The 13,060-nt window shown below is 42.4% G+C and overlaps 1 protein-coding gene across 1 annotated transcript; it reads right to left on the bottom strand.

Moving 5' to 3' along the window:
• Positions 1-9,537: 9,537 nt before the first annotated feature.
• LOC117308748 (dipeptidase 2-like) lies at positions 9,538-12,620 on the bottom strand. The gene is given in 9 exon segments (XM_033843279.1): positions 9,538-9,903; positions 10,283-10,459; positions 10,580-10,649; positions 10,951-11,092; positions 11,316-11,445; positions 11,737-11,774; positions 11,777-11,862; positions 12,188-12,267; positions 12,486-12,620. Coding segments are annotated over 9 exon segments (1,224 nt in total).
• Between the last annotated feature and the right edge of the window lie 440 nt (positions 12,621-13,060).

Raw genomic sequence — 13,060 nt, 5'->3', positions numbered from 1 at the left:
TGACAGGGAGTAATCGAACTCTGCATTCCCCCAAACCATAAAATTAAAGTTAACATACCTCAGCTTTTCATCCTACTGGAAGAAATGTATGAAATTTACAGTTATTTTTTAATTGCTACTGTTTAGAATGCCTGAAGCCCATTCGCTGAACTTGTTAAAGAGCAGTGTTAATGAGGGTATTTTCCGCTTCTTTGTTTTCCTACCACAGCATGAATTCTCAGTCCCAAGTGTGCCCTGTTTCCCACAATAGAGACAGGGGAAAAAGTGCGAGTCTCTCACCACAAAGCATGAGACAACTACAAATACTTCTCTCCCAGAGTTCACATTGATGAGAGTCTTTGTGGAAAAGAACTTCCTCTTTTTGCGGGAATACAGTAGAAATGCAAGTTGTATTCTCCACAATTTCACTACTGGAAGAATAATTTCATAGTCCATATTTTTTATTGGTCTTCTTAAAAACATATACAGTGTTTACAATCAGGAGTAAAAGAGAAGATTTTCAATGCGATATTTCAAGGAGCATTTTCTAAAGGCAGGATCCAGTCCCAACTTTGGAAAATTAACACACACCTATGAGATCAAAGAGTCACCTGCAAAAAATTTTATTATGTTTCTCTTTCATACTAGTTTCCTAAAGATGCATTGTTACTTCTTGGTAATGTAATAGTCAGACATGACTATATGGTGGCCATTTGAGGAAGAAGTAGCTCTTACATAAGTGTCTAGTGACCTTATCTCTTTTGATACAATACCTCTTGGTTTCAAAGGCTTGCAAAGATTTCCTCTAAATGAATAAACTTAGTAATATTTTTCTAACTATGAATTAGTCTAAAAGTAGATTTAGAAATCTACTTCTGAAGCAGTTTTGTTAAGTAATTATTCGTCAGTTCTCTTTCTGATTGGTACTTCTTTCTGCAAAACAAATCCCTGTACTTAGAACGATTAATACCACCATCCCTGGCTCCTTGATTATTACACAGTGATGTTTCTTGAGAAAAAAAGCTTACCCTTTTTTGGGGGAAACTTCAGTCCATGAAATAAAACTTCATTAAAACTAGATCTGCTTCTAATGCCAGTGTGAGGCAGATCAGTATCCCCTTTCTTTTGACTTTCCAGGCTGCGTGAAGAGAATGGTATGGTTTGGTTTAGGAAGGGTTGTAGCTTAAGAGGTTGCATTATGTTTCTGTGTCACTTTGGGGGATTTTATTTCAATATTATATCCTGTTGTGTAAAAACACCATAGTCATTCTCTTACTTATTATTAACTAATTAAACGCTGCCCTTTGTTTACTTTCCCCTTCTGATCAGAAGACTCCTCTCCACTCTAGGCCTTGATCTGAGTTCCAACTCATCAGCTTGTAGTAGCTACACTTCTGATTTCTGAAGTCAGACAGATATGGGCCCCCTTTCTGTCTTCATCAGTTATAATTTAGCCTCTGATATATGCATACCAGAGCTGGCAGTGACGCACATTTTGCTTCTCCTTATTTTCCCAGGGTTCTTTGCATTTTAATAGAGGTTCACAATATTTTAAGTAGAGTTGGGATGGGGTGGAAAGAAAGAGCAGGAAAACATGCTTTTAGGAAATACAAATCACATGCAGGTAACTGCTTGAGAGAAAACCACCCCTACCCGAGTATTGTCAATAAAGTAGCACAGGGAGGCAAACGAATAAATTGCTCACTAAAAATATTCTTCTTTAGAAGAATAAAATTCACAAGAAAGCCTCAATGCAAATCAAATATATTTGTTTTCCTCAAGGAAGATATTTGAAAAGTAGTAGTAAATACCTACTTTGACCTTCTGTGTCCCTAGTGTTCTATCTCCACTAAGTTTTAGGAACACTACCTAGAGGAGGAGCCTGAGTCTCAAAGACCGTAAGTAAGAGATGGATTCCAGAGCCTTTGCAAGGTCCATTATGTCCCATGACTTCCCATTGCTTGTGCTGTTCATCCAGATAGGTGCTTAGGATACCAGAATGAATACATCTCTTTCAAGAGGTTTTTAACAGACATTAGATAATAAACAAGTACAACACCTAACAAATAGAACATAATGCTTTATTTAAAGCAGAAACAGAATAAATGCTCACCTAGTATCGTTTAAATCCCCTTTAAATTATTTTTTGAATCAACATGTTTATATTTGAGGGTATTTTCTTATTTTTTCCTAGTTCCCTTTACTTGCACCTCCTTTCTTTTGCTCTTTTCCCTACTGAAATGTTTATGGTTTCAAAAGTAATTACTTCTTGAAGAAAGTTTTCGTGTATACTAAGTGCTACCTAATGGAAGCCATAAGCATAGAGTCTGCTGGCATTTGAGTGATGTAATACATAGCCAGGTTGAATCAAGTGGGAGAGAAGGTTAATCATTCTTTTAAACTGGCAGTGTTGCCGGAGGTGGATTAATATGCTTTTTGAATCTCTTATGTGCTGTAAGTCTTCTTGATCACAATCACTATGTTAATGGTTTAGGTTTTGAATTAGAGGTGTCTCCTGGGGTCAGCTGGGCCAACTCCCTTAATCTCTCTGGCCATATTAGGTGATAGTTTTCTCATTTCAATACATGATCTATGCTAGAGGGAGTGTTGACTATACCAGACTCTTAACGTGGGCACCTGGAAAGTGGAAGAATCTCTCTACTGGTGATTAATCATAACTCTTTTCATTGTGAATATAGTCCTTCCCTTAGGTAAGGCAGGAACACCATGAAAAATAGAAGGTTCTCAGGTGTCTGTGGAAACTGGAGTGCTCTCGACCTGTGAGCTCACTGGCAGAGCAGGCTTCGCCCAGACACTAGAGAACAAAATGTGAAATTGGCACCAGCCAGCCTCTCCATTGCACAGGATATCCCTATTTAAATTTGACAACCAGGATATTTTACAATTTGAAATTCTTGTCATCTGGTTTTCTTTAGTTTCTTCTTTAGGATGAAAAGACTGAGAAGCTTGTTAAAAAATGTGGAATTCTGATGGTGAGGCTTAACCAGATCTATTGAGTCATCAATCAGCAAACATTGACCAATGCTTACCATTCCCCCAGTTACTATACTAAGGACCCAGACACGTCTCAGATAGTGGCCTTGCTCATTCACTGTATTTACAGTACTTTTTTCTAAATGTAATCAGAGCTCAGGTAAAGACAAGACATTGATTTGAGTCTGAAGTAAACAAAGCTGACTGGTCTGATCCCTTCAGTTCCCAGAATTATTTTGTTTCAGGTAGTAATTTTCCCAGACCAATAGAACAAAGTCCTATCGTCTATTTATTTAATATTTTATCACAATAGTCCTTGCCCCTTTGACCTCTAGTGAGGAAACTTGCATAAGAAACTGAAATATGCTTAGGTTCTATGGGTAAGTGCAGATAATGATATGAATGAAATTGAAAATGAAAGCCAAATGTAGAAAAGGCAGTTCTGAATAGATTAAGTAAGACAGAGGTATTTGAAAAATCAAGTAGAAAAGATACAATAAGGAATGGAGAGCTTCTGGAAGTTTTCCAATAGGTGAGGGGTTGGTACATTTTTTTTTTTAAGAACATATCTGGCAGTTGTATGCCAGAGAAAGTTATAAGAGGGTTGACTATATGCATGAAGTCCAGTGAGAACACTGTTTCTGTAGGCCACTGACGATGTTCTGAGTGTACATTCTATAGTACTAGAAATTAAGTTAAGAAAGAAAGGGTAATCTGATGTCATTTTAAATGAAATTTCACAAATGATTAGAGCTAAAAGATGTCTTTTTTCACTCAGCCAACACGTTGAGCACATACTATGGGGCAAGCGCTGTGCTTACGGGTAAGAGATAAAAGAAAAAATAAAGGCCAGGGGAACTCAAAAGAGAGTGTGAGAGATGCATAAACAACTCATTACAATTGAATAGGGATAGGCTATTAAATAAATAGATCATAAAAATGTAACTTTGTAAAACAGAACTTGGAGTCAATAACCCTGCTAGGGGATATTGAAGAGGATGCCAACAATGAGGGGGTCTTGGAATTAGGTTTTGAATGTCAGTAGGAATTTTCCACGTGGAGAGAAGGTCAGGGGCATACCAGGCAGACGAACATCCTGGACTTGAGAACCAACACAGTCTATTTAAGTGATTGTAAATGAGATTTTTTTTGACTAGAGCATAGGGTATAAGTTGCCAAATGGTAGAAAATAAAGTATAACAGTTAGGCTGGAATAAAAGTATAAAGTATCATAATTCATATGATGAAAGATAGGTGTTTTCCTACAAAATGGGTTACTTATAAATATTTTAAAAATAGAGACTGCTGTGTAAGGCTTGAAAAAATACTAAATCAGAGTTGTACTGAGTTCAGGCTTAGTGGTGAAAATTTCTGTATTTTGTTTTCCAGGTTGGATACTGTTACAATTCTTTAACATTTCTTTTTCCTAAGTAAAGGCATCTGGTGAAAATATGGGATCCATTTTATCCTGGGGAAGTTTTGTCTTAACCTTTCTTCTATGTATTTTTTCTATTTAAAATGCTTTTGCAGAATCTAATCATATGAGGTTTGGATACTTGAAGTACCTGCTCATATTCTCTCTTTGACATAATGGGAATAATTGGGAAGTCTTCTCTAATTTTGAGACTACCATGACTGCTCTCTTATGTTGGTTATTCCTGTAGATGAACCAATTTTAGGTTCATCTGAGTGATTAGTTAAACTTAATCCTCACAGATTGATTCAGCAGGTCTGAGAAGATATCTCAGAATATGTATATAGAGAGATAAACAATAAGAAATTACAGTAAGCACAAAAACAGATAAAGACCATTCATAATTTTTCATAAGATCTTATTTTCTCTCATTTCTCTCTTATTTTTTTCATAACTTTTCTTTAATCATATGAAAAAGAAGGGAATTTACATGGCATAACAAAAGATATGCAAAACTTAAGGAAACACAATTTTCTTAAATTTCTCAAACTTATTTGTATAGGATTCAGAATGTACTTAAAATGATTAAATGGCTTAAGCTAATTCTTTTTTATTGCAAACTGTTTTAACCCCAATTAACCAAGCAAGAAACTGAGAGTCATTCTTTACTCTTCTCCCCTCCCTTAAACTCTGATTGGAACAATCCCTAAGAGTTGTCATAATATACTATATATATATATATACACACACACACACACACACACACACACACATGTCCATTCTTCTCTATGTCCATTGTCATATCTTTTACATTTCTTACTCGGATGTAACATTCCAGTTCACTTTTTCCCTGACTCCAGTATTATTTCTGTCTTATTTATTCTCTGCATTGCAACCTAAATTTCACTCAATAGCTTAGAGCTCTTTGATAGTTTCTCTTTAATTTTGGGGAAAAGGCTTCAAGCACTGTGCTCTTGCCTACTAGTCCACCCTTATCTGGTTTCTCTATCTTTACTTAGCATCTCCTTCTTCCATAAATTTTCAGCAATACTCAATAGACTTCAGGGTTAGACTTCTCTTAATGCTGAACTTTCTCCAGGTTATGTCATCAATTTGTATGATTCTTTACTCATCCTTGGTTAATGCACTCTCATCATATAAGTTTCAGAATAAGCATTGAATCTCTGGCTTTTCACAACTTCCATTAGAGATTAAATTCCCTTTCTGTGTGTTCTTATAAAACTTGGCTGTCCAGTTACCTATGAGAGGTATAGTTATATTTTATAGTTCATTTCCCCTACTACATTGTAAACTACATGTGAACAATGTCCCTATTTACCAGTGTTGTAGGTACTCAATGAATATTTATTCTGTTAAAAGATTTATTCTGTTAAAAGTTGAGACAGTTTATGTTCCATAAATAAGAGAAAATGTAGCTCAGAACCAAGTAGTGACAAGAGGCTTGAATAAAAGTAGACAATATTGAGAGATAGTAGGAATTTAGGTTAGACAGTGCTTGGTTACTGAATTAATTGTGAAGGTGAGGGATGATTATACAGAGTCCAGAGTTTTTTTTATTTTTTTAAATTAATTTTTATTAGAGTATAGTTGCTTTACAATGTTGTGTTAGTTTCTGCTATACATCAAAGCGAATCAGTTATACCTATACATATATTCCCTCTTTTTTATATTTCTACCCATTTAGGTCACCAGAGAGCATTGAGTAGAGTTCCCTGTGCTATACCATAGTTTCTCATTAGTTATCTATTTTATACATAGTGGTGTATATATGTCAATCCAAATCTCCAAATTTAACCCACCCCCCTTCCCCACCCTTGGTATCCATGTGTTTGTTCTCTACATTTGTGTCTCTATTTCTGCTTTGCAAATAAGTTCATCTGTACCATTTTTCTAGATTCCACATATAAGTGATATTATACAATATTTGTTTTTCTCTTTCTGACTTACTTCACTCTGTATGACAGTCTCTAGGTCCATCCATGTCTCTGCAAATGGCACTATTTCATTCCTTATTATGGCTGAGTAATATTCCATTGTATATATGTGTCACATTTTCTTTATTCATTTCGCTGTTGATGGACATTTAGGTTGCTTCAATGTCCTGGCTATTGTAAATAGTGCTGCAATGAATATTAGGGTGCATACATCTTTTTGAATTATGCTTTTCTCCAGGTATATGCCCAGAAGTGGGATTGCTAGGTCAATGGTAGTTCTATGTTTAGTTTTTTAAGGAACCTGCATACTGTTCTCCATAGTGGCTGTACCAATTTACATTCCCACCAACAGTGTAGGAGGGTTCCATTTTCTCCACATCCTCTCCAGCATTTATTGTTTGTAGATTTTTTGATCATGGTCATTCTGACTGGTGTGAGGTGATACCTCCTTGTAGTTTTGATTTGCATTTCTCTCATAATTAGTGATGTTGAGCATCTTTTCATGTGTTTGTTGGCCATCTTTGGAGAAATGTCTATTTAGGTCTTCCGTCCATTTTTTTTCACTGGGTTGTGATTTTTTGATATTGATCTGCATGAGTTGCTTATAGATTTTACAAATTTATTTATGTTTATATATTTTGGAGATTAATCCCTTGTCAGTTGCTTCGTTTGCAAATATTTTCTCCCATTCTGAGGGTTGTCAGAGTCCAGAGTCTTCAGTGTTTCCTCAGTATCCAACTTGGGCAACTGTACAAATAGTGGTGGTATAAATGATGTAGAGAGATGAATAGTGGAAGTAAGTATTGAAGGTAAAATTAATCGTTCAGTAATATCACATAATTAATTTTAAGTGTCCATGTTATATTTGGGCAGAGTTTTTCACTTGGCAATTAGTTAGGTTTGTAAGAGACTCAGGAGAGAGATATGTAAGTTTTAGGTCAAGATCTATGATATATATGGTGGCTGGAATCATAAGAGTAGATGAGACCATCTATCAAGTGCAGAAGAGAGCTTCTGAGAAATACACATCTCTTGGGAGAGGGCAAAGTGAGAGTGCCCAATGAAAGAGATAAGGGTGTCCAGAGGCAGGAGGAAGAAGTAGCAGATTAAGATGTTACTGTTGTTAAGGTGAAAGATTTTTCTGAGATGACAAACTTGATCAGCAAAATCAAATATTGCTGAAAGGTGACATAATGACCAAACAATATTCATTCAATTTAATCACAAATTAAATGTCGGTGAATGCAATTCCAGTGCAGATAAGTAAGAAGAAAATAGCAAAATTGTGTGAGTCACGAGGTACATAAAGATAAGAAAATACAGACAGTGAGAATACATACAATTTTTGATAAACTGTACTGTGAAATTGGGAAGAGAGAAAAGGTAGCTAGAGAATTACTTGGCATCAAACAAGAGTAATTTTTAATGGGGGGGGGAAGCTTTTTAATGGGAGGGGGCCAAAATAAAATTGCTAAAGAGGAAAACCTTAACAATACCAAAGAGATGGGGAAATGAATGGAAGATACTGAGGAAGTGAGAATAGGTATTTATAAACTATGTAGAAAAGCTATCCTTGTATGTAAAGAGAAAAAGTTATTTAGGGGTGTTTTTGCTTTATAGTCTGTGTTTTCTCTGTGAAATAAAAGTTTGATGGGAGGTGATGTCACCTCGAGATAGTGCTCATCAAATATCCTATGTGCTTATCTACATTTTTCATCCTCCTTTGTAGTTAGACTGTTTTCCTTTGATTAGTTGTGGCCAGTGGCAAAGAAGCAGAATACAGTGTATCACTTCTGAGCTGAGGTCATTAGGAGCCAATGTCCCTCTTATCTGGTCCTCTGCTATTGTGACATTGGAGGTCACATAGTCCAGATGATGTGGCTGCAAGATGGATCAGGATCATGTGATGGGTAAGGGCTTTACTTAGTAGAGAAATAAGTTACTAGTATTTTCCACTGAGATTCCTGTGTTAAATAGATCTCCCTGTGAGAGCTCAGAGAGCAGAGCAAAGGCTGAAATGACAAAGACAGAGGGAGAGATGTTGGTAACATATGGAAGGTGCCTGGCAGATAATATACTTAATGGTAAACAAAGCTGCTGGAGTAAGAGAGAGAGTATATAAGAGATGAGAAGAAGGCCAACTGTATGTAGTATCTAGCGCTAAGGAGTGAGGAGAGAAACAACTGAAAAAAAAATAAAAAGAATGAACAGAAAGAAGCTAGGTGGTATGCCAACAGAAATCATAAGATTGCTATGAAACATAAAGGAAGGTAGTTTTAAAAGAAGCACCATTTAATGGAGTCAGTTGTTTCCCAAAGGGAAAATCCTATGGGAACTTAAAATAAACCATCTGGTTTGATGATTAAACTTTTATGAAAAAAAATGGAACCATTTCAGGAAAGTCATGGGAGAAGACACTGTGTTACAGTGGGGAGAGTAATCAATACATTGTGAGGAAAGGTGCCTTCATTTCCAAGAAATGCCAATTAAGAAGTGAAGAGAGCATTTAAAGGGAAGGGATAATGTAAGAAAATTAAAAAAAAATAATAATTACGGAAACTTGAATAATTACTAGACAAAGAGGAAGGTATTAGTGAGAGACTGAAAATCAGAGAAAGCTATCTTAAGATGTTGTTATGGACTGAATTGTGTCCCCCCCAAAATTATATGTTGAAGCCCCTCTCAATTTTGCTGTAGAAGATAGGAGATAGGTCCTTTAGGGAGGTAACTGAAGTTAAATGAAGTCATAAGGGTGGGGTAATAATCTGAGAGGGACTGATGGTGTCCTTATAAGAAGAGGAATAGATTCCAGAGATCTCTCTCCCTCTGCTCATAGAGGAAAGGCTGTGTGAGGACACTGCAAGAAGACAGCCATCATTAAGTCAGGAATATTGTTCTCACCAGAAACCAATTCTTATGGTATTCAATACCTTAATCTTGGACTTCCCCCTCCAGAACTGTGAGAAAATAAAATTCTGCTGTTTAAGTCATTCAGTCTATAGTATTTCACTATAACAGCCCAACCAGACTAATACAGACCTTCGTGTACTGCAAGGTCTGTATTATACCATATATAATATACAGAAGCTAAACAATGATTGTGAGCCAGAGATTACATCTTGAACAGAAGTGTAATGATGCTTGTGGTACTCACAACTTCACGAATTTTGTCAGAAAGATGTGAAAAAAAGTCAGTCAAACAACAGTTCTGATAGTGGATATTTTCTTTCTGTTTCTGACATAAAGCAGTGTCTGACAGCCTCCCTGATACCCATCGGTATCGCAGTTTTGATTCTGTGGCTCCAGTTCTACATGGCACCAAGGTGCTGTGTACCGTCCATTATTGGGTTTTTGGGAGCTGTACCTATTGCCAACAGGTGGGTCAAACCACTGGAGCTCTTCTGAAGTCCTCCCCAAATTTGGACCCAGCTTCAGCTCCAAATCAGAGTTTTCAGAGAGCCCAGGGTGAGGCTCACTTGCCACAGTAGACACATTGGCTAACGGGTTGCACTGCAGCACCCGCACGGACAAGGATACCATCACGATGCCACCGTTCTTCTTCTGCAGGGGTGAACCGGTGGGCAGTCAGCTTGGCCCCCAGCACAGCCACCTGCCTGTTCACTCTCTCGGCCCCTGTGAGGAAGGTATTCAGCCCTGGCTTTGAGGTCAGAGTCGTCTCCTCTCTGGGTTTGTGTGAATGGAGGAGCCGCAGCCCTGGTCTGGGTGGTGTCTTGGCCCTGGGTTTCCGGGTTTGGAGGAGTATCTTACCACCTAGACCCCCACCTAGGGCTCAAGAGTTCAGGGACTGTGGACCATGGGTTTTGGGGGCAGAAGATATTTAACCTGGGGTTTGAGGAAATTGAGGAAGAAGAGGCTCAGGTTCAAGGGCTCCTGGTTTGAATCTCTTGCTTTAGCTTTGAGGGCCAGGGCAGTCTCTCACCAGAAGCTGCAGGATATCATCAGGAACATTCCGAGTGTTCTTGCACATACCCCGGGCAGCTGATTGGGAGAAGATGACAGGTGCCTGTGACACCTCTAGGGCTTGCCGTGCCACAGCATCCGAGACATGGGACAAGCTCACCATCATGCCCAGGCGGTTCATTTCTGCCACCACCTTCTGCAGGGACAGGATGGGGAGAGGGCATCAGGGCTGCATTTATCTTGTGTGCATTTATCTGTAGGGAACAGGTGGGGCTGTACATTCATGTGGGGCAGGGTATGGAACCTGGGTTCTTACCTCGCCAAAGCCGGTCAGCCAACTGACATTGCTGTAGAAGGGGTGGATACGCTTTGCTGAGCTCTGTGCCCTGCAGGATGCCCAGGAGGCAGTCTGACTGGTGGCTGTGACTTGGCTACAAGAGCCTAGAAAGAGGTTCTGTTGAACCGTCTACACCTGCAACTACCTGGTGCAAGAGGAGGGACCCAAACTGGGCTGTGCCTGGCAGTAGCAGGGCCCTTCTGGGGATTCAGTCTTGTTCTGCAAACCTCCATTCCCCTCCCCACCCCAGGTTCAGGGCCGGATCCCAGGGGTAAACTTGCTTTGGGCCCCAGCGTGATCTTGGGCAGATCCCTGCCTCACTGGGCCCTCACCATCTGCACTGTGCTCACCAGGGCATGTTGCAGGTGTGGGTGAGTGTCACGTAGCGCACACCCAGCGCGTAGAAGGTACGCAAGATGGAAAGGCTACTGTCCAGTGAGTGGCCGCCCTCCACACCAATGAGGCAAGCCCACTTCCGGCTATTGTTGAGAGCTGAGGGCAGGTAGGTCAGATGATCATTTTCAGAGGCAGGGGAAGCTTACTGAAGTCCCTAACACCTACCACCACCAGTCTGTTTACTTTTTTTGTTTGTTTTTTTGGCTGTGCCGCGCAGCATGAGGGCTCTAAGTTCCCCCACAGGGGATCAAACCCGAGCCCCCTGCAGTGGAAGCGTGGAGTCTTAACCTCTGGATTACCAGGGAAGTCCCCCTTCTACCTTTAACTGAGGTCACAAGCTCCAGCTCAGAATAGGAGGCACACATGAGGCGGATGAGGTGAATTTGCTCCAGGGTGAGGCGCACAGCATCCCGTTCGTGGGTCTGGCATGGGACGTAGGCTGACCAGAACTGAGGGAAGGCCAGGGCTTAGTTTGGGCTTTGGAACTCCTTGGGGCTCAGCTGGCACAGCACTCACTGTGCCCGGAAGTCATACGTAATGTGTTGCTTTCTCTGTGGTACTTGGATGCCCGTCAGGCTGGCTCACTGTGACCCCTGTAGCCCCCAGCACCCATGGCATGGCACTTTCTAGGTCACTATGGTAACTTAGTTCCAATGTGACTAAGCTGTGGTCTCTGAGGCCCCCAAAGGGCCCCACATTCCCCAGCAGCCATGGTGGCACCTTGTGTGTCCCTTTGGTACCTGGGCACCTCCGAGACCATCGTTCAGCCTGTCCAAGCTGTCTGGCCATGGCTGAAATTGTGCAGATTAACATCCTGTAGCCCGTTGTGGTAAAACTGCCTCAGGACCAGGGGCATCTCGTTGCGGCTGGAGGGAGGTCAAGGCAAACGGGTGGGCTCCTTAGGTCTTGGGATCAGGCAGGACACATTGCCTGGCCTGGGCCAGCCTGCGGGTCCCCACCTCACACTGTCACACAGACTATACTAGGAGCAGCTGCGGCCTGGGCTGAGGGGTTCCCACCAGGGAGGGGATGACAGAGAAGGGGAAGGGCATCTGTAGATGATGGACAGGACATCCAGGGGTGGTGTGAGGGAGCCTCCCCACTAGCTCTGCATGCTCCGGACCCCCTCCCCTGCCCAGGGCCAGGCTAGGCCCCCACCGGCCCCCAGCAGCCCGCACACACTGCAGCCACCCGTTCACAAGCGGGAAGTCCCGCATCAGGGCCCGCGTGCGCTCCCGCGGACTTGGGGTGCCGGAGGTGCCCGGCGTGGTCTGCACGGGTTACCGGCCGCAGCAGCAGACACAGCAGAGGCCGCTGGCTAAGTGCTCAGGGACCTTCCCCGGGCCGCAAGCTGCGCAGGGCCAGGCAGGCGGGCCGAGGCGGGTCTGAGAGGGGCGGGCGATGGGGTTCTGCCCGTGGACTCAGGCCACCCAGCGGCGCGGCCTCGCGAGGGGGGCGGGGTGAGGGAGGGGATACAGAGGCACAGGACCCAGCGACCCGTGTGCGGAGAGCCGCGATCCGCGAAGCCGGGCAGCCACAGGGCGGCACTGCCCTCCCGCCCCCTGCTCAGAGGCAGCTCCCGCGGGCTAAGCGGGCCTCTGCTGACAGCCCACTCGCCTCCCATCGCGGGTTCCCTCCGCCCCCGCCCCTCTTCCCACTCCCACTGCTCCGAGGGGGCGCCCTAGGTTGCTCTCCCCCACCTCTAACCTTTCTGCTCAAGCTGGGGTGCTTCTCTCAGAGGGCCACCTTCAGCCCGAGGCCTCCCGGGAGCACACCTCGTCCCCATCTGCCTGCAGCCGGCCCCGCCCACCCTGAGGGCTGCGTGCGAGTGTCTCTGTGGCCACAAGTGCTCTGGGCTCCCGGTTTCCCGGTACTGGGCCATGGGGGCTGGTGTGGGGGAAGAGATAGTTTCTGGAAATGGGGGAGGGTAACGTTGTGAGCTCTGGATTCAGGAAGGGGCCCTCTGCGCCCACCTTCTCTCTCCACCTACTTGACTCCCCAACCTGCATGACCATTCTCCGGGCACTTCAACCAGCACCTGGGAACTATCAGGAACCTCCCCCA

The sequence above is a fragment of the Tursiops truncatus genome, chromosome 17 (assembly GCF_011762595.2).
Source record: "Tursiops truncatus isolate mTurTru1 chromosome 17, mTurTru1.mat.Y, whole genome shotgun sequence".
NCBI classification, from domain to species: Eukaryota; Metazoa; Chordata; class Mammalia; order Artiodactyla; family Delphinidae; genus Tursiops; species Tursiops truncatus.
The sequence above is the reverse complement of the archived record's forward strand: the minus strand, read 5'-3'. Positions and strand labels throughout refer to the sequence as shown.